The following is a 27,596-nucleotide window of genomic DNA, read 5'->3' on the forward strand; positions in this document are numbered from 1 at the left end:
GTCACTGGCAGTTTATGTATTACCAAACCCTTAATGCAGTGTTTCTCAGCCTTGGCCACTTGAAGATGTCTGGACTTCAAGTAGCCAAGGTTGAGAAACACTGCCTTAATGCATAAACTGTTGTTTGGTTAAATTGCTTTGTTTTGGTGCCTTTGAGTCAGTGTTGACTCCTGGTGACTATATTCCTGATGGTATTTTCAGAATTGATTTGCCAACGTCTCCTTCCTAGGGTGACTGGCCCAAGGTCACCCAGCCGGCTCATTGCCTAAAGTAAGGACTAGAATTCAGGGTCTCTTGGTTTCTACTCTGGTGCCTTTAATCATTGGATCAAATTGGTTGTCAAAAAGATATTTGTAAAAGAAACTTGAGTTGAAAAATGTCAGGGATCGATTCTGGTTAGAAGGAAAAGGCATCTTATGTTGGTTGTGACTGCCAAAACACACAGAGGCTGTCTAACCTTGATGAATAACACATATGCCAACTTTCAACTTTGGCCACCATTGAACCTGTTGAATTATCTGTGAACCGAGATGGAGAGCCTTCCCATCTTTGCATCTAGCCACAGCATGGATATCCTTTGGCAAGATCTTTTTTATGCCATGACCCCTGCCTCTATTTTCAACTTGTCATCAAGCCATCTGAAAAGCAGCTTCAAAAGTATTTTCTCTTCAAAGCAGCTAATAGGTTGCAACAGTTTTATCATGGGTTCAATGCAACATTCTTCACCAAGCATTTTGTCAGGGTGGCAATCAGCTGGTGGCATGAGAGAGAGAGAGAGAGAGAGAGAGAGAGAGAGAGAGAGAGAGAGAGAGAGAGAGAGAGAGAGAGAGAGAGAGAGACGTTTTCTGAAAAACCTCGTCCAGTTTATATTTAAAAGAGTTTAAAGAATAACTTGACTCATTTAAAAAAGGGAGGAAAAAACACAGTTAAACAGAAATGTAAATGGACAAGTGGGTAAGTATTTATGTTCCTGATATGGATCTCTGTTGTTTCAGTTTTCGTGGTGAAGGCAGCTGGGAATAACATCACTTAATGGCTATTATCTCCTGCAAAGGCTTGTAAAGATAAAGAAATTATGTCAATTATAAAATGACAAATAGAAGTTGTTCTGCTTTGAAGATTAATAAATCAGCCCCTGGCTAATTAAATTTAGCAAAGCCAGCAAAGTGGAGGGAGAGAAGAATGAATGTGGAGATTTTAAGTTCTTCTTGAGATGTGAGAACCATAACTTCTCTTTCATGGAATGAACTGTGTCCAAAATTGCCACTGGCATTCCATCCTTTCTACCTTCAGTTTGGGATGTTAATTTCTGTGAAAGCAAACCAGGACTTAAAATTACATCCTTTGACAAATTAAATCTAGCAATTGCAAGGAAAGCCGAAAAATATTTTTCTCATGCGCAACATCTAATAAAATCTAATCCAGTTTTCAGCAAAGAATACTGTCACTGTAAGAAGACGACTACAGTAAATGTAGTAGTAAATGTAGTAGTAGTAAATGTACAGTAAATGTAGTAGTAGTAAAATCTTCTGGCAGAAGATAGAACTGCATTACATTAGGAAGAGTTTCTGATTCTTAGTCATTTCTCACCAAGAGAAAGGAAATTATTTTTTCTACCTAAAACAAGGTCGCTAGAATTAAGAAAGCTTGGAATCTCAGAATTAAAAATGTGTGAAATTATTTTAAGCCAATTCTATGCAAAGAATGTACAGAAAGGCATGCTGTGATTTATTATGAAGCACAAATATTTGGATAGTAGTATTCACAGAGGTACAGCAAAAAACAATCAGGTGAATTAGGAAGAGAAGACTAAAAGAAGTAGGTAGAGTTTGATTGAGATTATTATTTTTAAAATCCTTGGAGGGCACAAAAACACAGATCCTTCCATGCCCTTTATCCACTTCTAGCCTTTGCTGATCAGTATTGCTTTCTGAGGGCATGTGCTGAGGAAACTACAGCAATGGTGAAATATTAGGTCTTATCCTGCCATAAATTGATCATGTGTGCCATCCACCATTTTGGTGAGGTAATAGATCCCACACATTTTGGTGAGGTAATAGATCCCACACATCCTGGACATCAATTGTTTCAACTTCTCCCCTCAAAATACATTATAGGGCACTGCACACCAGAACAACTAGACACAAGAACAGTTTTTTCCAGAATACCATCACTCTGTTAAACAACTAATTCCCACAACACTGTCAAATTATCTACTAATTACGATTATTCTTCTCTTCCTTCCTAGTACCTATCTCTTTCCTAGTACCTATCTCTTTCCACTTATGACTATAACCATGTTGCTTCTATCTTTAAAATTTATATTTTATTTGTTTCCTAGTATAATTTGATTGCTTATTAATAACCTAGGACTATCAATAAGTGTTGTATCTTATGATTCTTGATGAATGTATTTTATTTTAGTTTTCTTTGCGCACACTCAGAATATATGCACCAAAGACAAATTCCTTGTGTGTCCAATCACACTTGGGCAATAAAGAAATCTATTCTATTCTATTCTATTCTATTCTGTTCTGTTCTGTTCTGTTTCTCCTTAGTTCCCTGAGTATTGCTTAAATGCTTCACCTATAAGATATCTTAGAGTTCTCTCTTAGGAGGTCTCTCTTTGCACTGTGGAATACCTAAATCCCAACTATCCATTAGATGGGAGCAGCCTAACACCAAACTGATTTATAAAGATACTCAGTTAGAAACTGAAGATGAAATAATATATGATGCTATTACTTCCATTGCATATCTTTATTTAAAAAATTGAAAAAAATGTTGCATGTTTAGCAAAAACCTCAAACTTTTCTGGTCCACCAAACTGTGATGCCTGGTTCAGAAAAATATAATTACATTAAATTAAATTTGAACATGCACACACATTCAATCACATACTACATACAACAAATCTGAACTCTTCTATCATGACACAAGGCAATCAATCCTGATTGCTCTTTGGAAGAACAGATACTGAAGCTAAATCCCCAATACTTTGGCCATTTAATGAGAAGAGAGGACTCATTGGAAAGGACCCTAATGTTGAGAAAGATTGAAGGAGAAAGGAGGAGGGGAAGGGCAGAGGATGAGATGGTTAGATAGTGTCATCAGCACAATGAACATGAATTTAGGCAACTAGTGGAAATAGTGGAAGATAGGGGAGCCTGGCGTGCTGTGGTTCATGAGATTGTGAAGAACTGGCCACAGTGGTGGGATTCAGTCAGTCCGCACCTATTCGGGAGAACCGGTTGTTAACTTTCTAAGCAGCCCAGAGAACCGGTTGTTGGAAGAAATCTTATTTTGTTTGTTTCCACATTACAGTGTTAATTCTGAAAGGAAGGCAGGAAGGAAACATTCTGGTGTTGTTTCTAGCCTAATCTTTATTGCCCTGCTTACAGAAACTGCCTCTCTGGTTAACCCTTTTTACATTGCAACAGCTAAGGTGAAGCGCCCATCAACATGAGTGATGTTGAATTGGTCGTGCCCACCCAGTCACATGACCAGTTGTTAAATTATTTGAATCCCACCACTGACGGGCCCAACTTAGCAACTAAACAACAACATTTTATTACACATATATTTCCCTTACATGCAAAACAAGGGTCATTCTTTGAGAAAAATAATGTTCATTTATACAAAAATGAAAGAAAAAGGAATAGAATAAGGTCCTTCTTGAGTTTTTACAATGGTAGAATGTGTTCATATGGATCTTGGAAAGGAAAAGCCATCTGTCCATTTTAACTGCCTTTCTGATGGAGGTTGTGAAGTCAGGAACAGCCTGAGAGATCTTTCAGAAATGTTTAAAAAATAAGGTTATCATCCCCAGCCAACACAGCTGTCCCAAACCGAGAACAATGAGAATCCCCTTGTTTTAAAAAAAATCAAATAATTGACTTGCTAATGATTGCATTAGCAACAACAATTTTGTTGTTGAAGTTGTTGGTGGTCTGCATATTTATAATTGGAATATAATTTTTATTTGCATATTTCTGTGCCCTTTACTGTCTAAAATTGAGTCACAATTGTTACTGTGTTTTCTTCATTGATTGTTTTCTTCAACAAATTAGACTGGAAAAGAAATTTTATAAAGTTCAAATTAATTTCAGAGTGTGACTTATTTTTTCTCCTTTAAAAAATGATTGGTCTCTCTCTCATCTCTCTGTTTTTGCTCTTAGTAGCTGCTAAAATCTCCAGCCACCAATTTTCTAATTAAATTAATATAAAGAGCATTTTGCCCCATTGTATTGCTATCATGGAGAGAGAGAAACAAAAGAACATGTAAAATCAGTAGTCCGTGAAGACTGTTTTTGCTGATATATGGCTTTGTCAGAAGAGTTTATGATTAACAATTATGCACAATATTGAAAGCAGCTGGTGTTAGTTCTGCTAGGTTCCAGATGCCTGTGCCAAAGGAAGTTTGTGTGGTTGAAAATAATGTTGTTACAGGAGACATCTTCCCCTCCCTAAATCTTCCTCGAAAATTCACTGAAAATTGAGCAGCCTGTTACAAATGCACTCAAAGAAAGCAGTGTTTCTCAACCTCATGCTGGGGAATTCTAGGAGTTGAAGTCCTCAAGTCTTAAAGTTGCCAAAGTTGGAGCCGCCTGATCCAGTGGTATTTGTATTCTCTTTTGAGAGCTAGAGTTTTCTAGACACAAATGCCAATTGCCAAGAGCCACATGGCCCTAACATAAAACAGGGTTTCCATTAAGTGTTTCAGACCGGAATCTCCCCTGAAAGTGAAGGAGAAAAGCCACTTATTTTCAGCTGAGGAGCATAAAATGTGGGTTGCAGCCTTAACTATAAAAAGGCATTAAACTGATTTAGGCAACTTCATTCTCAGCTGCAATCAAGATTGTTTCCTTTTTTAAATTTTTTATTTTATTTTAAACATTTAAACGCATCAACAAAAACGAACAGGTAGCTTACAAACAGCACCGGAACTGAGCATTCCTTCTCACAGCAGATATCTATCGGTTCCAGCACAAAAGCGCAAAGCCCTTATCCGCGCCAACATAAGTGCAGAGGGCAAATCCACGCCGTTCGAAGCACTAAGGAAAAACGCGACCCTACCGCAATGACATAATCGCGGAGGGCAAATCCGCGCCTTCTGAACCACTCAGCACCCTAACCCTAACCCTAACCCTAACCCTAACCCTAAACCTAACCCTAAACCTAAACCCAAACCTAACCCTAAACCTAACCCTAACCCTAACCCTAACCCTAACCCTAACCCTAACCCTAACCCTAACCCTAACCCTAACCCTAACCCTAAACCTAAACCTAACCCTAAACCTAAACCTAACCCTAAACTAACCCTAAACCTAACCCTAAAGCAAACCCCTAAACCTAATCCTAACCCTTACCTTCATTTAAATCGGCTTTCTGCCGCCGCGCTGTTTTAAAGCGCCCTTCTGCCGCCGCGCTGTTGTCGCGGCGGTGATGACGTTGCGGCTTTAGTGACACGGTTTTATCACCACTATTTTGACGAGCACGGTTTTGTCGTGCCACGATATCTATCAGTGCATCTTTGCAGTTATTATTTCCCCTCCTATACATTTTAATTTTGCATTTGTGATCATCTTGTTTCTTACTCGTTTGCTTAGTTGTTTGTGTTTAGCCATTTGTATCAGACTATAATATTACCTTTATTATATTGTATATATTTTTCTTACGTTTGTGTGTCTTAAATTATTTTCCTATCCCCAATCTTATCGCTGTATTCTAATTCTCCTACTATACATTTTACATTTCCTGATTTCTTATTTCTGTCATCTAACCATTTGTACCATTTTTCCCAAACTAAATAGTATTCTGATTCCTCCTTTCCTTGAATTTCCTTTGTCAATTTATCCATCTCCATGCATACTATGATCTTCCTTATTACCTTGTCTTCATTGAGGTACTGTTTTATTTTTCCATTTTTGTGTGTGTGATATTCTGGCCGCTGTAATAATATGTAAAATTAGGTATAATATTTCTTTACTGTACTTTGTTGAGGTTAAACCTTGTAGAAACATCTCTGGTTTCCAGCAAGATTGTTTCCTAATCCTGCTATGTGGAGTTTGGGGAAAGCTTCAGCCCAATTCTTAATTGGCCCAGAGCCTGACCCTCTGGAGGTGTTGAACTGCTAGCATTGCTAGCAGTTGGGTCTAGCATTGCTAGCAGTGTGGGTCTACCACTGCTAACAACAGTGGTAGACCCACACATCTGGAGAACACCTGGTTAGGGAAGTCATTTCCAACAAAGCTAAATTACACTTTAAATCAGTGGGTGGGGGGCATGATTTTAGGGCACAAGTTATCATCCAACTTCATAGCACAACCCAGAAATATTCTCCATCGTTGTGGCTGACCTGAATCCATCCCAGAAAAGAGTTTACTTCCCAGATGAGCATCTCTGTAGCCAGAGCTTCCTGCTGTTTTCTGCCTTGGTTGGATTTTGAGTTCCCGCTGTTTCCTACAAGCAGCTTCAGTGATCTGAATCTTCCCATCTGCAGATTGTATGATGCACCCACAACTCATTAATTTGCCTTGAACATTTTTTGGGGAAAAATATTGCGGTCTTGTTGCTGGCATTTTGTCTCGATTCATTTTTTAAAGATTTTCCTATTGAAAGCCAAGTTGTTCAAAAGTGACAACGCTTAGTCATCCATCTTCTGCACAGAGTGTTGCAATGATTCTTTGACATCTGTTCTTCATCTACTTTGGTGCAGCAGAGAAAGCCTTCTGGACAACGGAAAAATAGATTTCAGGAAAAACAAGGAAAATCACCTGCTGCCATTCTGCAAATTTAATTTTGTGGTTTCTCGGAATGGCCTGAAATATTAGGAAAATTCTATTTTGATCCCTTCTCAGGGGATGTTTGGGGAAAAAAATATTTCATTTTTCCAAATTTTCTTTTGGGGCTCAGCAAAAGCCATCTACTCCCTGACTACATTCTGCTGCTTCACTCTTAACATTTGGGGCAACTGCTAACTTCATTAAGCTTTGTCTCATGAAAACAAAATTTGAGGCAAATTATGACATTTTTCATTAAACAAAGTTCTCTGCTAGAATTGAAAGTCATTAGAAATAATATTTCATCACCAATTACTATGGGGGGGGAAGAGAACCCCACGTGTTTGTCATATACAGGATTGAGCAGCAGGGTGGCCTAAAGGTGGCGCTGTCGCCTCACAATCAGAAGGCTATGAGGTTGTGGCAGATATTTCTCTCTCTCTGGGCACAAAGAGAAAATATCTGCTGTGAACTCCAGTTAGGCATCAGGAAGGGCATCCCGCCAGTAAATGCTCAGCTCCATTAAGTCGTCCCAACTCCACCCTGACGCAAGGGATGACAGGGTTGTCAAAAGAAAAACAAATTTCATATACAGGATTACTTCCTGGATTCAGGATTATTTCCTGTATGTGATTTAACTTTCTCCATGTGATTCAAACTGTTCCCATGTGATTAAAATTTCCTCTATGTATGGTTAGAGTCTGATGGGGAACGGTGACATGCTGGTAGGTCCAGTCTTCTCAAACATTCCTTGTCATCAGCCCCACAATCCTTCATGTTTAGGAAGTTGTTTTACTTGAGAACTGAATTGCAAATTTCAGAGAAATACATGACATTTTCTTTCACTGGGAAATATAAATATCTATGTTTTCTCATTGCAATGGTGTCCAAAGGCTTCAGAATGACAAAAGCAACATCATACTTCAAGCTCTAATTCTTTGTGTGTGAGGTGTGGGAGACAGTGATGTTTCAAAGCTCGTGGAAAAGAGTCACAATTGTAAGAGCTTGCATCACACTGCTGCTTCCTTCTGCCTCCCTGCAGACACTACTGTCCAGATGCTGACTCTTTTTTTGTTTCAAGTTTTTTATTTCATTTTACATATACATATCTGTTGTGGCCCAGCAGGAGCCATTGGAGCTGCCATCAGACTCCGACAGTGAGAGGCCCTATGAGTTGGCTTTGGAAGATGTGGAGGACCCTGGACAAGGTTCAGACTCCGAGCAGGGCGCAGAGAGGCTAGTTGGCCACCAGGAGGCGTCTGAGCCTTGGACCAGTGGGGAGGAGACAAGGGAGTGTGATCCGGACGTCAGCAGTGGGGAGGAGCCAAGGGAGTTGTTCCTAGATGCCCGGCACCGGAGAGCTAATAGGCGTAAGGAACAATTACGCAATTACAGGAGGTAATTGCACCCAGCTGGTGGTAATTAGGCTCCTCTCCAGATTATAAAAGGAATGCTTGTGCACACAGCCCTTTTGCAGAAGTCAACGCAGGAATGAATGTTGGAGAACATTATTGTGAGCTTGGCAGGCTGGATTGCTGCCACGGCTTATCTGTGCTGGATTGCTGCCCAAGCTTGTCTGTGCCGGTTTGCTGCCAAGGACCTGTCTGTCTGTTAATTAAATGCCATAACCTATCTTTGGCTCGGAGTCTGTGTTGGTGTGGGACGAGGGAGGTCAGAACACATATCAATGTATGAACAGTGTAGCACCTGGGTGTCATACATCCTAATACAAATAGAACTAGTAAAATTAATCATAGTTATTACATTCAACCTAGTTATTTATTTCTAATAATAATACACATTTATATTGAGTTATAGTCTATCATTATTTAATTATTCCATGTTTTAATATATTGCTCTAATGCCACATACCATATTATTTAATCATACATAATAATACCACCATTCAATGTCTAAGCTTCCCTCTTGTTATTGCTTTTATTTTATTATGTAAAAATGTATACACTAATATTCCCCCTTTCTCTTATTTCTATCTCTATTCCAAGTTTTAATCATGTCACTCTTTTATTAAAAGATGTTTTCTTTCTATCCTATCTAGCGTCTAATCATGCCACCATTCTAAAAAAGAAGGGAAAGAAAGAGGGGGGGGAAAGCAAATCAGAACAACAAAAAAGATAAATTCTTTCCTTTCTATCTTTTGCCCGCTTCATTAGTTTAGTTGCTATGCTTTTTTGTTTTATTTTATTAAATTTTTTATTTTAAACACATAAACACATCAACAAAAACAAACACATGACTTAAAACAACATAGGAACTAGAAGTTCCATCATATATCATGGAGCAGTTCCGTATCGGTTTCTTTACAGTTAGTGTTTTCCTTTCTATACATTTCTATCTTGCATTCATGGTCTCCTTATTCGTTATCCATTTTTATGTACAATTCTATATTTATTTATACTTAGCTATTTATGACAAAATATTGTTTATTCTTTTTCTTTGCCATTCTTATACCTTTGTTATTCCATTTAAAAGGTTGTAATATACAGTTTGGTTTGCTTTGTTTACCATCCCTTACGCCTGTTGTAACACCACCTTATTTTCCCTTTCTTTTCTCCCTCCCTTCCTTCTCTACTTCCTTCCTTCCTCCTCTCCTTCCCCTTCCTTCTTTCCCTTACCTCTCCCCTACTCCTACTCTCTCTCTTCCCCTTCCTACCCTCTCTCCTTTTCTTTCTCTCCCTTCCACCCTCCTCTCCTTCTCTTTCTCTCCCTTCCACCCACCTCTCCTTACCTCTTTCTTCTTCCCTTGCCTCTCCTCCACTCTTCCTCTTCCCTTCCTACTATCTCTCCTTCTCTTTCTCTCCCTTCCACCCTTCTCTCCTTTCCCTTCCTTCATCCCTCCCTTCTCTACTTCCTTCCTCCTCTCCTTCTCCTTCCTTCTTCCCTTACCTCTTCTCTACTCCTGCTCTCTCTTCCCCTTCCTACCCTCTCTTCTTCTCTTTCTCTCCCTTCCACCCTCCTCTCCTTACCTCTTTCTTCTTCCCTTACCTCTTCTCCACTCTTCCTCTTCCCTTCCTATTATCTCTCCTTCTCTTTCTCTCTCTCCCTTCTACCCTCCTCTCCTTTCCCTTCCTTCTTCCCTCCCTTCTCTACTTCCTTCTTCTCCTCCTTCTCCTTCCTTCTTCCCTTACCTCTCCCCTACTCTTCCTCTTCCCCTTCCTACCCTCTTCCTCTCCCTTCCACCCTCCTCTCCTTCCCTCTTTCTTCCTTCCCTCCTCTTCCTCTCATCCTCTCCTCCTCTCTCCCTTTCTTTTTCTGTTGTTATAGATGTCTCTTTCAAATCTCGGTTTATGTTTTCTAGGGGATGGTATTTCCACAAACCCAGATATAGTTTCATATAGTCTATTTTTTTATCCACTATTGCGTTATAATCCCCAATTATGCTATGCTTTTTTTGATTTGCCTCCCATATTCCTCTCTTGGATCTTTATCTCTGTCTGCATCTACTTCTGGGCTAGTCAATCTAAGTATATCTCCCATCTCTACCCTCTTCCTCTGCCTAGCTTCCAAAATATCAGCCCAAACTCCTATCTCCCTTTCAAAAGCATCTTCCTGTATCTTCAAGTTCTCTTTTCAACTCTCTTAAAATATTTCCCCCTGGTTTAATTCATCAATCACAGTTGTTTTTATTATTAACTCCTCCTTATATTCTTATTTTATTTGCTGGTTCTTCAGTTCAATATTTTCCTCCATTTCTTCTATTAGCTCCTCCCTTTTCTGAGCATCTTGATCTTTACTCATTATCGTATCGTATTTTCCATTTTTTCCATAATCTCCTTAAAGTTTGAGTTTGAGTTTGAGTTTTATTTCATTTGTATGCCGCCCTTTTCCCTGAGGGGACTCACAACTCAAGCAAGGGAAGGGGGATACAGACCGTTGACAACAACACAAAACAATACATAATTAAAAAAACGCAACAATCATACCAGTTGAGATAGGGGCAATGATTCTTTAGCCCCAGGCCTGTCGGAACAGCCAGGTTTTAAGGGCTTTGCGGAAGGCCTGGAGGGTGGTGAGGGTTCGAATCTCCACGGGGAGTTCGTTCCAGAGGGTCGGAGCAGCAACAGAGAAGGCTCTCCTCCGGGTAGTCACCAGTCGACACTGGCCGGCGGATGGAATTCGGAGGAGGCCTAGTCTGTGCGATCTAATCGGTCTGGTGGAGGTAATTGGCAGCAGGCGGTCTCTCAAGTACCCAGGTCCAATACCATGAAGGGCTTTATAAGTGACGACTAGCGCCTTGAAGCGTATCCGGAGACCAATAGGCAGCCAGTGCAGCTCGCGGAGGATAGGTGTTACGTGGGTGAACCGAGGTGCACCCACAATTGCTCGCGCGGCTGCATTCTGGACAAGCTGAAGTCGCCGAATACTCTTCAAGGGCTGCCCCATGTAGAGCACGTTGCAGTAGTCCAGTCTGGAGGTCACAAGGGCACGATGATGCCCCTTGTGCTTTGGAAAATCAACGCCAAAGTTCTACTCATTTCTTCCTTGTGAAGCGTCTTATTTTGTTTTTAAAAATCCAACTTTTGTCCAGTAATCCAAGAACCATTTATTCAGCCCTAGAGTTGCCTTTCAAGAAGTACATTAATCACAGCTCTTTTTATCCCATAGGTAATCAATCAATTCCATTTAAATATTCCCAGGAGTTCTCAAAAGCCTCTTTACGTCCCCTTTGCAGATTCAATCTTCTAACATAACATTCAGGGGTTACTTTAATTAAATAACTCCATTGTTCTCATATTTGAGTCTCCAGTAGTCATGGGGTAGTTAGATGCTCACTCTTATAGCCCCATTGCTCAGAGATTATGAGAATTGTGATCCAAAATCTCTATAGGAGGCAAGGTTGCTCACCTACAAAATTTATTCATCTAGGAAATATGATCAGGCTGATTTCTTTAGACAAATGAAATCCTCAAGCATTTTTAGCTAGCTTGGAGCTTATGGACTCAGTAGATTGGTTCACACATTGCATTGCAGATTGTTTGATTTGCTTTTAGCAATATGGGTAAACTCAGTCACAATGGTTGTAAACCATGACTTATGGACTAAAATGTTGTGAAAATTGTGTAAACCAACTGTGATTTTATTCAGTAAATAAACTTTTACAGTCAGAACTTCAACAGATCACAATAAAATAGCTAATAGTATCCTCCCATCAGCCTTAGTAAGGACTTTTATTGCAGTAGTAAAATCTCCCACATAAAATTCTAAGGAGGGTGGTTTTATAGCAGATGGTAGTATTTTTCTTGCTATTTTCTTTATGTCTACAATATATTCCTTCCCAGGGTGTTCCTCAAGGCCTCATTACCATGCCATTCTCCAGTCATTGAAGGGGGGGGATGTCTGCTATCATACCAGCTGAACCCCAACTTGCTACTGGAACACAAAGATCTAGTGATGGTGTTTGTAGAGAGTTAATGCAGGACTAGTTAAAGAAATACAGAAATACAAGGACATGGTGGCTCAGTGGCTAAGATTCTGAGCTTGTCGGTCGAATCTCTAGCGCCACGTAATGGAGTGAGCTCCTGTTACTTGTCCCAGCTTCTGCCAACCTAGCAGTTCAAAAGCATGTAAAAATGCAAGTATAAAAATAGGAACCGCCTTTGGTGGGAAAGTAACAGCGTTCCATGCACCTTCAGTGTTTAGTCATGCCGGCCACATGACCACGGAGACATCTTCAGACAGCACTGGCTCTTCGGCTTTGAAACGGAGATGAGCACCACCCCCTAGAGTTGGGAACGACTAGCACATACGTGCGAGGGGAACCTTTACCTTTAGTTAAAGAAAATAATTGGCAGTGTCTCATGTTGTCATTTCCCTTCCAGCTAGCAGTAAAAAAACCCGCCAATTAATTGTTCTCCTTAACATAAAGTAGAATAAGATTGGGCATGTTGCCTGAGTGATGAATCACATGTGCAGATTAGCCTTTGATCATTCAGGCTATTTCTGAATAGTAGAACTCTTTTTAAAAAGTGTTCACAAACAGCCTATTTAATGGGTGTGGCAGAGACACTTCACTCTGTGCACCTGTCATTTAGAATGTTTATGAACATGGGTCCAGAATTCTTTGGAATGTAGCCCAGGTAGAGCACTTCCAAGGTAGAAATGCAGAAGAGGGACTTTACGGAGCAAGACCATCGGAAAAACATTTTTGCAAGGATATTTCTGGGTTTTGCAATGTGACCTTTCTTTCTCTACTTTCATCTGACCTTCTGTTATTGAGCAATAATATCCATGGCTATATAATTCCTCTGCAATTCTCTCAGAGATCGAAGTTGACTGCCTGAAGCTTCACAAGCGCTTTGATCTGCAAAATTTCCAGCAACACAACTGTCTCAATTTTTTTTTCTATCCCATACAGTATATATCCCCTTTTGGCGTTTTGGTGAGATGAGTTCCTGGCAAAATTAGGGGGGAGGGCAGAATTAGCCTAGGTATGAAGAAGTTGTCAATATTGAAGATCTAAGCAGGAGGAAGCAAGTTAAATGCATCCTTGTATTCACGTTGTATAGAAATAGTGGCCACCAAGAAATCCAGCTGTGAACTTGGGGTCAGAAGTACTTGGAAGTATCCCATGAATGCAATTGGGATGGTTCCATATGTAAGAACAATAACTGACACCTTGACACTGGTGCCATCAAAGCTAGAGTAGAGTAGGAAAATTGTTTATTCATTTCCCTCCACCCACACCCAACACCAACAGTGTTGAGGGCAGCATAGGTAGCAGCAAAATGCCATAAACACAGCAGCTTCATGATACAGCAATAATGTAGACCACTCCGTTGTAGTAATCATGAGTTATTCCACAGAAATAATAAAAATGGTGTAAATGGTAGAGCACCCATAACCTATATTATAATTCTTGCTAACAGACTCACCAACAGAGAGCAAGAGGGCCATATTGGTTCAGTGCAGGGGTGGGTTCCAGCTGGCACTACTACCGGTTCGCTCGTATGCACTTCACGTGTGTGTGCTACGCGCATGCGCAGTGCAATTAAAATTGTTTTGCTCATGCGCAGAACTGAAAAACAAAATGGTGCTGCTACCCAGGGAACCGGTTCAGGGGCATGGCAGGTCTGGGTCGCTGCCAGTTCCAGCGACCCAGGCCGCCAAACCACTACCAGTTCAGCCAAACTGGTCTGAACTGGTAGGAACCCACCACTGGTTCAGTGTTAGGATGCAGTATTGCAGGCTAATTCTGCCCACTGCCGGGAGTTTGATCCTCACCTGCTCAAGGTTGACTCAATCTTCCATTCTTCCAAGGTCAGGACCCAGATTGTTGGGGGGTGATATGCTCCCTCTGCAAACCTCTTAGAGAGTTCAGTAAGCACTATGAACAGAATATAAGCCTAAGTGCTATTGCTATTGCTACTGCTGTATGCATAAGCTATGAAGTTTAAGACCTGAGAAGTACCTTGGAAAATGTGAGTCAGGGTTTTCATAGTCAAGTGTCTCTGCAGAAGCCAGATCTCTCCAATAGTCAAATTCAAAGTGACCTGGGATGATAGCAGGAGTGCTTACAGTGGAAAGGTGTGTCTCAGTAATCTGAATCTGACATATCCCAGTCCCTGACCATATTATCAGCCATCGCACCAATCAATTATAATGGTCCATGACAAAGTAACTTTAAAAATAGAAGAGATTATTTTGAGATGTTTCCACTATAGGCTGAAGAGGAGATGAAGCCAATGTCACAAGCAGCTGACTAAGAAAAATGGCATCTTTGTGCTATTGTGTTAGGCAGGCATGAAGTTGACTCCTTAGAAAGTCCCAGTATTTCTAAGCACAAGACATACGTTCCATGGAAAAATAAGTGAGCTCCTTATAACAATCATTCAGCAAGTTAAAGTGTGCAAAGGAATAATTTCCAGCCAATTTTCTTCATATTCCATGAGTCCATTCCTTGAAGCCAAATGTCTTTCCAGGCTTTAAAAAAAGTAATGTGGTTTTTAATTATTTGCCTCCATGGGAGTGGAAATAACACGGACATCTCTGAGTGTCGTGGTTAATAACTCTGTTGCTGTGTCTCAAGCAGAAGAATATTCAGTGCCCGCTTTGGGGGTTTGAAGCTTCTGCTGTGGACAAAGGATCTTGGTTCAGGTAATCCAATGCTTGGAATACACAAGTGTTTCATTTTTTCTTGGGATGAAGGCTCAAACAATTTGTCCCAGTAGAATGTTTCCATTGAGTTAGCCATAAGGTTATGTGGCTTTCCAGAAGACTTTGAGATGGCCAAGAGATTTCCATCTCCATCTCTAAGCACATGCCTAGAAGATATATCTTCTTCCCTTCTCCTTGACTGCCTAAAGACATTCTGAAGTTGGGCTTGCCACAACTTGCTCAATTACTTCATGTTTCAGGCTCACCAGCCAATATGTATATTGGAAGAGTCTGCCAGATTGGGTTTACAATCCAACTTCTCCCAATCTCCTGTTATGTACGTTGTTTCTGCTAGCATATCAGGAATTTTTGCTGGGCAAAAAAATGGCTTGTACCTTTTCTGGACCCAAAAGTATCTTCTCACTTAGATTAAAAATCAATCCATTCTTTATGGTCTGCTTCAGGACTGGGAATTCTTCTAAATATCAGCCTCACCTCCATTAGAAATTACTGGAGTTGTATACTAACAACTAAAAGTTACTGATTGCCATCCCTGATTCACCCTCATTCATAATGTTTTCCTAAATAGTTTGCATAAAGTTTTGGTTAATTGTAAAATATACATTCCTCCAGTGGATGTAGGAGCAGAAAATAGCAGCAACAAAAATCTTGTTGCATTCTTAAAATGTATACTTAAAATCAGAGGTGGGTTCCTACCAGTTCGCACCAGTTCGGTAGAACCGGTTCGTCAAATCTACCGAACCGGTTAGAAGAGGTTCCACCAGAAAGCAGGCCACACCTACAGAAAAGGTTCCAAAATTTTTTGAAACCCACCACTGACACACACACACACACACACACACACACACACAGACTCACACAGAGAGAGAAAGAGAAAGAAAGGAAGAAAGAAAAAAGAAAAAAGAAAAAAGAAAGAAAAACTGAGAGAGAGATGAAAGAAAAAAAGAAAAAAGGGACAGAGAGACAAAAGGAAGGAAGGAGAGAGAGAGAGAGAGAGAGAGAGAGAGAGAGAGAGAGAGAGAGAGAGAGAGAGAGAAAACACATGGCCGGCAAGCCACTCCCACCAGGTCACATGGTCGGCAAGTCACTCCCGCAAAGGAGGCCACACCCACAGAGTAGGTTCAAAAAATTTTTGAAACCCACCACTGCTTAAAATGGTATGTAAGAGAACAAAAAATAAAATAAAAATCTGGAAAAAAAATCTTGTTGCATACTTGTGTAATGCTCTATTATAGTTTTAAAAACTTTCATGGTCATTTGCTAATACTGCCTCCCCCCCACCCCCGCCTTTGAAAGTAGATTTTGTTTGAGAGGAAAAAGTGGCCTATTGTTACCCAACCTCCATCTAGAGTCCGAGCAAGGTCAATTTGCCAGAGCTGGACCAAGTAGCCTAGTAATGCTTAATGGGCATGAAATGTCGTAAAGCTTTTATAGAAAATGTGGAATAAATGTGAGTAAGAGAGAAATGAGGTTGCTTCGCAAATAGCTTTTAAATGGACAGTGGTACAAATTGATTAGGAAATCTGTCAGTAACATGACTTCGAGGGCATGGTATATGGAATAGATTTTGGCTGGCTCCTAAGCTGCTGTATATCTCAGATGGGGAAAAAAACATATTTATTGCATAGACATTAACATACGGAAAGCTCTTTTGCATCACAGTTCCAGGCAGAGCTGTCAGCAATTACAGACATCAAACACTTACATAGAAATGCCAGAAATCTCAAAGGCAAATGTTGCTTTGGGTTATATAATGTATTGGTAGATATATAATACTTTAATTCAGTGTTTCTCAACCTTGGCAACTTGAAGATGTCTGGACTTCAAGTCCCAGAATTCCCCAGCCAGCATTCGCGGGAGTTGAAGTCCAGACATCTTCAAGTTGCCAAGGTTGAGAAACACTGCTTTAATTTAATACATATATTCTAACTGTATTTTTGGACAACATGTCATCTTGAAACCAACACCAACCATCAATGCAAATATTAACCATTATTTGATTCAAGGTTGTTTGAAATTGAGGAAAACACTGTACATGCCAGTTTTGGAAAATTGTTGTGTACGGCATCCTTCTTAAGATATCTCTGAGATGTACGTGTAGTTGCACATATTTTTCCATAAATGTCTTGTTGTCTTTGTTTACACAGCTTTGCTTTTCGTAGATTAGCAGAAAGAAACTGCTATTTATTTTTCCAGCTTTCCTAGATATTTGGGGGTGATTGAAGGAAACACTGAGAACCATTTTAATGTCCCATTGTGAGTTCTAGTCCTGCCTTGGGAATGAGGCCAAGTGGATATCCTTCAGCCAGTCTTTCTCCCCCCTCCCCTCCTCAGCCATAAGAAGGCCAGGACAACTCAGTTTGGGAAATCTTGTCAAGAAAACTGTAGGGGTTTATGCAGGAGTCAGGACTGAGTTGAAGGCATAATAATTATTAATTAAAGAAAATGTTAATAATTTAAATCTTTTTGAAGACTGGGAATATAACAATCTTCTTAAAGTGGAATACTGCAGGAACAACAATAGCAAACTGAGTGGTGGGATTCAGCCAGTTCGCACTACTTCAGGAGAACCGGTTGTTAATTTTCTGAGCAGTTTGGTAAACTGGTTGTAGGAAGAAATCATTAGGGCAGAGAACTAGCAATAGCAATAGCAGTTAGACTTATATACCGCTTCATAGGGCTTTCAGCCCTCTCTAAGCGGTTTACAGAGTCAGCATATCGCCCCCAACAACAATCTGGGTCCTCATTTTACCCACCTCAGAAGGATGGAAGGCTGAGTCAACCCTGAGCCAGTGAGATTTGAACAGCCGAACTGCAGAACTGTAGTCAGCTGAAGTAGCCTGCAGTGCTGCATTTAACCACTGCACCACCTCGGCTCTTTAACTGGTAGTTAAATTATTTGAATACCACCGCTGAAACTGAGTGTTTGTGAAAAAGATGAAACATGCATCTTGATATCACAATGCAAGTGTAAAAGCTGAAAAGATTATATTGCACCATGTTACATCATTCCCAGCCCGCACAGATGCCCAAGGAAATCTGTATTTTTGTCCTTGGCATTTTATTGCTAAGTTTTGGCAAGTATGATCAAAAAGAGTGCCAGGGAACCTACATATGGATTTATGGATTATAACAGACCACATGAGGGCACTATCCTGGTACAGGGAAAGGAACAATGACACAGACATTAGGTAAAGGTTCCCCCTCGCACATATGTGCTAATTATTCCCGACTCTAGGGGGCAGTGCTCATCTCCATTTCAAAGCCAAAGAGCCAACACTTTCCAAAGACAACTTCATGGTCATATGACCAGCATGGCTAGATGCCGAAGATGGTTCCTATTTTTCTACTTGCATTTTTACATGCTTTCAAACTGCTAGGTTGGCAGAAGCTGGGACAAGTAACGGGAGCTCACTCCATTACGCAGCACTAAGGATTCAAACTGCTGACCGTTCTGATTGACAAGCTCAATATCTTAGCCACTGAGCCACTGCATCCCTATGATGCAGACATTAGGGAGTTAATAAATTCAGAAAAACATAGCTTAGCCAAATATTTGATTCAAGGGGTAGATTTGCTCTGAAAGCGTGGGGAAGAAACTCTGCCATCCTCATCAAAGGGAAGATTTAGAACAGTAATTGAGAAGGCACAGCGTTAAGTTTTACTTCATGTCCTGAAGGCACGGAGTAAATGACCACATTGCTTGCTTAACATCCAGTCAAGGAAGATTATTAAGTCTCGTGAGAGTTCAGTGCTCCATTTGCAAGATTTCAACTGTCATATAGGCATGTGCCAATTGGCAGTCTCAAGGGATGTCAAATGCAATTTTAAAAATGTCTTATTTTCATTTATTTCTGTGCATCTGTGTCATGTGCAAAAATTGTAGGATAGTGTCCGACGTCTGGAAAGTTTACTAATTCCTGACAAAGGTTTTTGTGAATCCCAGTCCATTTCATTAGAGATAGTTGGTACAGTGCTGAGAAAAGGTTAGGGTTTTTAGAGAAAATAGGTTGGGATGAGAGTGGAAAATTAGAAATGGAGAATGGTTGAGTAGTAAAAGGAAAGGTGAGAAGCAAAATTATCTCTAGATTGTGACTATTAGAAAAGCAGTAATTAACCATGGTGCAATTACTGATAAATTAGTTAACACAGGTAGTCTGACTGGAATGTAAAAAGAAAATCTTAACTCCCCCAATGAATTCTCGTTCAATTGTTTTCCTTTTTGTAAATTTCTTGTTTTCCAAGGTGGCTACCCTGTAGTTTATGAAAAGATGTCTCCAGGAAGCATCCTGATTTTTCATTGGTTTTTCAGTATTGGTGATTATGTTATCAGGTCTTTTATACACAAGGTATATCAAAAGTCAGACCCCACAGATAATTTATGCAAATTGGTTGCCATTTTCTTCTAAATAGTTCTTTGCTTGTTTGGCATATGGTCTTTGAATCTTCCTTAGTAAAATTTTCTCTGAAAAAATATATTGTGCTTTTGTTGCATCCTTTTATACTGTACTATACACACACACACACAAACACAAACACACACACTTGGTCTCACTTTCTTTTCCTCCTTTCTTACTTATTGGTGTGTGTGTGTGTGTGTGTGTTTGTGTGTGTGTTTGTGTGTGTATGTGTATGTATGTAAACATTATGAAGGTTGTAATATAATTTTTATAACATTCTTAGAGAATGAAATGGACTCATGATTTCAACAAAATAATGAAAAGTAAATCCTTCTAACCCTTAAGGATCATGGTTAATTTTATGGGTACTTTTAATCCCAGTCTGACACATCAGTGGGGTTTGGTTTTTAATTGGCACCTTCAAATCAGTCTTGATTCCCGAAACTACACAGGGGGGGTTCCCACAGTTTTCCTGACAATATTTCAGAAGCAGTTTGTAACGGACTTCTCCATACAGTTGAGATGCAGCGATTGGCTCAAAATCACCCAGCTGGCTCCCTGCTTAAGGTAGATCTAAAATCTGGGTCTCTCTACTCCTAGTCTAGCACCTTAATCAGTGGTGGGATTCAAAAATGTTTACTACAGGTTCTGTGGGTGTGGCTTGGTGGGCATGGATTGGTGGGAGTGGCAGGGTAAGGATACTGCAAAATCCCCATTTCTTCCCAATCAGCTGGGACTCAGGAGACAGAGAGTAGATGGGAGCGGGGCCAGTCAGAGGTGGTATTTACAGGTTCTCCAAACTACTCAAAATTTCCGCTACTGGTTCTCCAGAACTGGTCAGAACCTGCTGAATACCACTTCTGACCACTTAATCACTATATAAACCTGGCTAGTGAAAAAGCATCTTTGGGGTTAGGAGCAGAAATTGTTTCCTTCTCATATCCACAAGGTGGATAATCACAAGGAAGTGTGTAGGTGTTTCTTTTTTTCCTTCCAGCCATCATTCTACCATTTTACATCTATTTCTAGTTCTTTCCCTATAATGTTTTTTTTTTAAATCTCATCAAACACTTAGAAAGACATAGCGTGGACTTACCAGGAGACGAATCATTCATAATTACTAAGGATGCTGGGGTGGGCCTTCTTTTCCTGATCTGCAGAAATCATGGGTACAGGCAGATGGATCAAACATAAATGCAAACAGCTAGGTGTCTAAATTCACAGTTCATGAGAAGTTACTAAGCTAAGACAAATAGAGCTAAGTATTCAAATCATTGACTTCTTTTAATTACCATCAAAATCAGAAAAGGCTGATTTCGCTTTCTAGTTCAGGAACAAATCACAGCAGGGTTACCATGAATTTGTACTGTTAATATTACTAACGCCATCAAAGCTGACCCCAGCCAGAGCATAGAAAAACCTCAAGGAAGTAGTGCAAGATCGGGAAATGCGCAGAGATGTGGCACATAGAATTGCCAAGAATCAGACATAGCTGAAAGGATATCATCATCAGTATTACTAGTATATCACTTCTTTACTGGGGTTTTTTCCTTTTTGGTTTTCCGTATTGTGCTGGATTTCAAATTCGGTAAGACCCCAAAGGCCAAGAATAATCAAGTCTGCTGATCAAGTGTTGTGGAAGGAGTGTGAAATCCTGGATCTTTGTGCGGTTTCCATCCCAAATGGCACGTTAGCTATATTCCAGAGCTTTCCTATCCCAATTGTGAAATGAGCTTTTAAATTCCAGTTAGACTCTCTTGTCTAAAATCACCACATGGCCTGTCTCACAGCTATGCAACCTTTACTTATTTTCACTGTGATACTACCCACCCCACCAATGTCAACCCTGACTGAAAATACTGGACAGCTGGATTTCCCAAAAGCTGGATTTCATTGTGTCATACTGATTGGCTTCCTGCTTCTTCTGTGATCAGTCACATGTGGGCCCGAATCATTTTCCTGATATCAGGAGACAATGTAGGAATATGCATTTGCTCCTTATAGCATACCACAAATTGCTTTTGGTAATGGAAAATCATTTCAAAAGCCATTTGGTTTAGACTACACACATCAATGGTTGAAAGCAGGAAAAAGAAATCACAGTTGCATTAATCTATTGTAAATCACTGGCTGCTTTGAAAGTCATCCTCATGTTCTCTTAATAGCCAAGAAGCATAATGTTACAGTATATTTGCACAAAATCCAGTACTTTGATCTTTCGCATCTATGCTGTTGGCTAAGAATCATCCATTACATGGGAACCATATAATGATATGGATGTCTCATGCCACAAAACGTTAAATGGGAGAAAATACAGCCTTTCTCAAGCTAGTACCCACAGGTTTAACATAACTTCAGCTCCAACATTCCTAAAAGAAAAACCCTCTCACTGGCTGATTATTTGGAGAGTTATAACCCCTTGTAGCTCTACAGTGTACTAAGTCAGAGAAATAGCATATGAGCGTAATTCTAGGAATTTCTATTCCTACATACAGAAAGATGACTAAAGAAATTGAAAGCCATGCATTTTTTTTTACTCAGAAAGTATATTTATTTATAGGAGAGGGGTGAGATGTGAAGTTTTTCTTGAGTAGGAGAATAGCATCTAAAATGTTTTCTGCCTAAGAATATCTTGTTCTGCTCAGGCTTTGTCTGATTTCTAGGGCTGTTACCTATGACCCTTCCTTCTAGTGATGGTTCTTTTCATAGTTGTCATCTCAGCTAGAACATTAACATGTACCTTCTCAGATATACATTTAATTCAGCTCAGTGGGACTCAGGAGACTCAAAGGTGCATAACTGCAATTACCATAAGTCTGTCCATTCTGTGTACCAAAAGCTGAACTGTAAGTTTGAGAAGCAATTCTGAGAAAGATCCTGATTTGCAGGTATAATCGTGCATCGTCAGTGAGGGGAACATACCCTTTCAAACAGCTAAAGAGAAGATGCTTTCAACCTGTATCAATGTTTGTTGTATGATGTGGATACTATTGTATTGTTTTTGAAAATATAATAATATAAATTTAGGCTACTAATGTGATTTCTCAGAAATCACCTTGGAAATATTGAATATCTAGAAATAATACCCTTTTCTTGACGTGCTTTCTCCATTTGAAGATGCAGGAGATCCTTTCATCCACCTGTCATTTATAGCCTTTTAACTGAACTATCTTCTTACCTATCAATCAATCCGCTAGCATTAAATACCGTCAACAATTTTTATATACAAAAGTCCCAAACTCACTATTGGAATGCTTCTCTTTTTAGAGAGAAAGAGTTTGCTCAGAAAAAAAAAACACTCACCTAGGGTATCCTAAAAACAAACATCCTCCCTTCTCTTCTTTCTCTCTTTCTTTCCTTCTCCCTTTCAAAGATAAGAGAGTTCTTACGGAATCCCAGAATTTCTCCACCATTGCATTCCAGTTTCCAGATTTGGAAACAGGCTCCCCTTAACAAACTTTATCATAGGCAGTGAAGATAAACCCAGCTTACCTGTTCAGCTGCTTCAGAATCTATTTGACTTTGAAATAATGGCACGGCGAATTGTATCTTTTTAGGACTGTTTGGTTCCATGGCAGTATTAGGAATAGCAGAAGTAGGGGGTGGGGAAAATCTGGCCTGCTGAAAGGAGAGACAGGAAAGTTCCTTCCCTTCTTATCTCCTGGCAAACGCCTTGAAGCCCAGCGCTCCCGTAACAATGGCAACAACTTCTGCGGTAGAGAGAACAGAAACTGCCTGAGCTGCGAAATCCCCTTCTTCCTTCTACATCCACAGCAACGTCTCTACTCAGAGATGCTGTTCTGCCTCCTCCAGTTCTCCAGATGATCCACTCAGCACCAAGCCGAAAGGAACAAGAAGCTAATTGTGTACAGATTCCCTTCTGCAGATGCCAAGCATTCACTCAGAAGCTAATTGAAAATACAATACTAGCCTAGACTTGGCCTGCTGCCCTGGGATTTGAAATGGAGAATCTCTGTACGGCACATTATTTGCTGACAGCACCAAAGTGCAGGGTAAGAGCCCGCCCTTCGGAGTATTGCCCTGAATTATTGATAGACCCGTGATTAGGAAGCTTGCAAAGCTGATATGTGGAGATAGCAATAGCAATAGCAGTTAGACTTATATACTGCTTCATAGGGCTTTCAGCCCTCTCTAAGCGGTTCACAGAGTCAGCATATTGCCCCCAACAACAATCTGGGTCCTCATTTTACCCACCTTGGAAGGATGGAAAGCTGAGTCAACCCTGAGCCGGTGAGATTTGAACAGCCGAACTGCAGAACTGCAGTCAGCTGAAGTAGCCTGCAGAGCTGCATTTAACCACTGGCCCACCTCGGCTCATTGCCGAGATGGCATTTGAAGCAGGTGAGGACAACATCAGAAAGTTCTCTACTGATCCAGTCTTTCTAATTGACTGAGAAGCTACGTTTCTGACTGTGATGGAATGGGGAAATCACACTAGTCATCATATGGCATCATCCTCTGTGAAATCAGAAATTGGTGATGGTATGTCGAAAGCCTTCCATAATTTGATGCCTTCCAGAGGCCTACCATTCATATCTGAATGGTAGAACATACTGTATATACTCGAGTATAAGCCTAGTTTTTCAGCCCACTTTTTGGGCTGAAAAAAGCCGCCTCGGCTTATACTCGAGTCAGTGAAAAATTTGCCCGAAATGGAGGAGAAAAAGGGGCGGGGCCATGCCGCTGGGTGACACTCGTGAATGGCCCAGTGCCCCTGTGAGTTTCCCCTCCCTCTGTGTCAGTTTGCCGCGCAGCGCGCACCGCACCATCCCCCCTCCTCACGTTCTAATGTAATGCAGGGCTGTCTTACGATTCCCCTTCCTCCCCCTCCTGCCGCTCTGCAACGATGTCCCACCTCCTCCTCGTTATGGCAAGCAGCCACATAGCGATGTCCCACCTCCTCTGGTACAGTGATCCAATGATAGGAATCACTGTGCCGTGTGTCATAGGAGGCGGGACATCGCTCCCGCGGCTGCACGGGACATCATCATCACAGCGGGACATCAGCATCATGAGGTGAGTGAAGTATTTCATTGAATACACTGCTAGTTTACTGTTTTTCTTTGAAATAAATATTCAAAAACATTATTGGTATCTATTTTTATTTTTGAAATTTACCGGTAGCTGCTGCATTTCCCACCCTGGGCTTATACTCGAGTCAATAACTTTTCCAGTTTTTTGTGGTAAAATTAGGTGCCTCGGCTTATATTCGGGTCGGCCTATACTCGAGTATATACGGTACTTCGAATGTATGATTGGAGAAGTCTGGTTTAAAGATTCTTGTCTACATTATTAATTGAGGAATATTTGAATGAATAAGACCCTTAGAGCTTGTCTGTACATTCTTCAATTGTCCATATGCACTTTTCTGTATGTGAAAATTTATAACCTTTTCGGGGGGCAGAACATCCAAGAATAAGGTATGATTAGCAAATTTTCTTAAGATGATCATTCCATCTCTAGATTCCATTAAACCAACAGGATGGTGCTTCAGTTCAGGACATATCCTTTATGACTTACATTATAAGAATCTGGCCCTAATTTTGCACCAAAAGTGGAAGGTGGTATTTTTCCGGAACTCTGGGTACAAAAAGGATCACTAGCAGAATGTTATGACAATTCTTATTATGACTTTTTCCATCTCAGGCTTTAGCTTTGTTAGCGCTCGGCAAATGTTTAGCTTGCACATTTAACTGCGAAGTGTGTGTTGAGGGCGAGAAAGCACGTTAGACCAGTCCCAAGCAATCTCTCATATTTAATCTGCAAACCTGCAGTGACTAAAATGGATAAGCCACTGGCATTTACCTGTTCTATTCACCCAGGTCTAATTGACCTAAAGACAGTGGTGACTCCAATCAGCTACATTGGGCACAGAATGACTGCCAAGAGCCTACCAAGGAATTGTATTTTCTCCGTAACTGTGAGTTGGAAGAGATGAGTTGAGCAGATACATAAATTTGATGCTGATGCTGATGCTGATGATAATAATAATAATAACAAGAACAACAACAACAACATGCACTGGTTGATTATTTAAAAGAAAGTCAAGAACATCTATTAATCGAAGTAAAGAACAAAAATCTACTGAAGGCCCAACAGACGAAACAAGAATACAGAAAAGATGTGATAAAATCAAGAATGGAGAGTTGGCAGAACAAAGCACTGCATGGCCAATTTCTGGAAAAAATAAAAGATAAAGTGGACAGTGAACAAACTTGGTTATGGTTAACAACAGGTACATTAAAGAAAGAAACAGAGTCATTAATCCTGGCTGCGCAAGAACAAGCTATGCGCACAAATGCCATTAAGGCCAAAATCGAAAAATCCTCTGATGATGCCAAATGCAGACTTTGCAAAGAAGCTGATGAAACTGTTGATCACATACTCAGCTGCTATAAAAAAATTGCACAGACTGATTATAAATTGCGGCACAATTCAGTAGCACAAATGATCCATTGGAATTTGTGCCAAAATTTTAATATTAAAACAGCAACAAATTGGTGGGAACATCAGCCTGAAAAAGTTACCGAAAATCAGATGGTCAAGATCTTGTGGGATTTCCGTATACATACGGACAAAATACTGGCGCATAATACACCAGACATCACACTGGTTGAGAAAAACAAGGTTACAATCATAGATATTGCAATACCAGGTGATAGCAGGGTCGCCGAGAAGGAACATGAAAAAATCGCAAAATACCAGGACTTAAAAATCGAAATTTGGTACCTTGCCTCTTGCCTTGTGTGTTCCTCCTTGTTATTTTGCAAAAGGTATCCTTGGACGCATCATATTTTAGACCTCAAAACTGCTGTCAGCGTTTAGGCTGAATACTGACATAAAAATGGCCACAATAATGGATACTTAAAGTGCATCTGTCTCCTTGCCAAAGAGAAGACAACAGAGCCTGCCATGCCCTATCAGCTCTGGATTAAAAAATAGATAGAAAGATAGAATATCTGATTTCATGAAGGCCAGGGACCATTACTATGCCTAAATTTGTAAAAATGAAGGTATTCTTCTAACAAGTTATCTATTTAACAACTGCCCTGCCTTGATACTTTTACCCAAGCAATTATTTTATAGAAATTGCAAAATTGATTGATAGAAATAAGAGATTAAATTGATCCAATCTTATGCTGAAACCATGTCAATTCAGTTTATAACATCTTGCTGACATGGAATTTAGATAAAAAAAATCTGATGCAATTTATTCAATTGGGAAATAATCTAGTATTTAGAGATAGTGCCACGATGACTGAAAATCAGTGCAGATTCTTGGAGTCAGCAGATGTGAAGAATTAGCATTAAAAAGATTTAGAGAAGGAACATCACTACTTTTCTGTCTCCTGACAGAGATGAGGGGAGTTCAAGGCAAAGAAGTAGCATGATCTTCTTGGGTTCAGACTTTGGGGCAAAATGAAGAATAATCGGGTGGCCTTTTCGCCTCATTGATGATCAGTTCAAAACAGCTCAATGAGGCTCAGCAAATTCACTTTATACAGTAGGTCTAATTTTAGGATGAATAGGATGTAAAGCTACAATGAAAACAAGATTCTTCTCTCCACATTTGTATGTTGGATATATAGTAGAAGATAAAACAAACTGCTTTTTCAATTCAGGAATAATGTTTTCCTCAAAGAAATGAGAATTTATAATTCAGCTATATTGATATTGTAAGCTCAGGTTTTTTTCTTTCGTTATCCCAATGTGAGGTTCCTCTTTTTATTAAAAAAAATTCAAACAAATGCAAATAGAAAGTTGGAAGTTACATAGACTGGGATGGGCTGCTTACAAGTATCAGGCAGAAGACCACCCTACCATAAAAGGTAAAAACCCTTTCCAGTTTATCTCAAAATCTCTGGTGAAACAGGAACAAAACTTTGCATCAAATTGCCATTTTTTCCCTTCCCCCCTTTTTCTTCTTTTTATCGGTTTGTATGTTTCTATTTTTTTAAAAAATCTTAATGCATAATATATAAAAAATAAATTAAGAATTAAGTGCTTGTCTCCTGTGATATCAGCCTCCCTCACACACTATAGGAACGTCAGTGTATTTTACGGCTCTGCCTGCATGAAAAACAAGTTTGGAAGAAGTGTTTTGGACCTGGCATAAGTGCAACATACTTGTGATATGCTAGCCTTAAAAAAAAAAACACCAGTCTTTTAAGAATCATTTTAATGATTCAAATCATTAATGCAGCTGCATCCTTAGTTATTCTTGAAGTATACCTCGTCCAAATGTGTGTGTGTGTGT

At 40.0% G+C, this 27,596-nt stretch overlaps 1 protein-coding gene across 2 annotated transcripts in view; it reads right to left on the reverse strand.

Moving 5' to 3' along the window:
- PPP1R1C (protein phosphatase 1 regulatory inhibitor subunit 1C) overlaps positions 1–23,223 on the reverse strand; it is a 54,810-nt gene extending 31,587 nt beyond the window's left edge. For both annotated transcript variants that reach the window (XM_014056918.2, XM_014056925.2), the window contains exons 1-2: positions 22,811–23,223; positions 20,415–20,472 (exon numbers count right to left, since the gene is read on the reverse strand). In XM_014056918.2, coding sequence (XP_013912393.1) covers positions 20,415–20,472; positions 22,811–22,891 — 139 coding nt within the window. In that variant the 5' untranslated portion in view covers positions 22,892–23,223. The remainder of the gene's footprint in view (positions 1–20,414; positions 20,473–22,810) is intronic.
- Positions 23,224–27,596: the final 4,373 nt, after the last annotated feature.

The sequence above is a fragment of the Thamnophis sirtalis genome, unplaced genomic scaffold, assembly GCF_051295495.1.
Source record: "Thamnophis sirtalis isolate CommonGarterSnake01/CBP01778 unplaced genomic scaffold, rThaSir2_p1.2 scaffold_1, whole genome shotgun sequence".
Taxonomy (NCBI): Eukaryota; Metazoa; Chordata; class Lepidosauria; order Squamata; family Natricidae; genus Thamnophis; species Thamnophis sirtalis.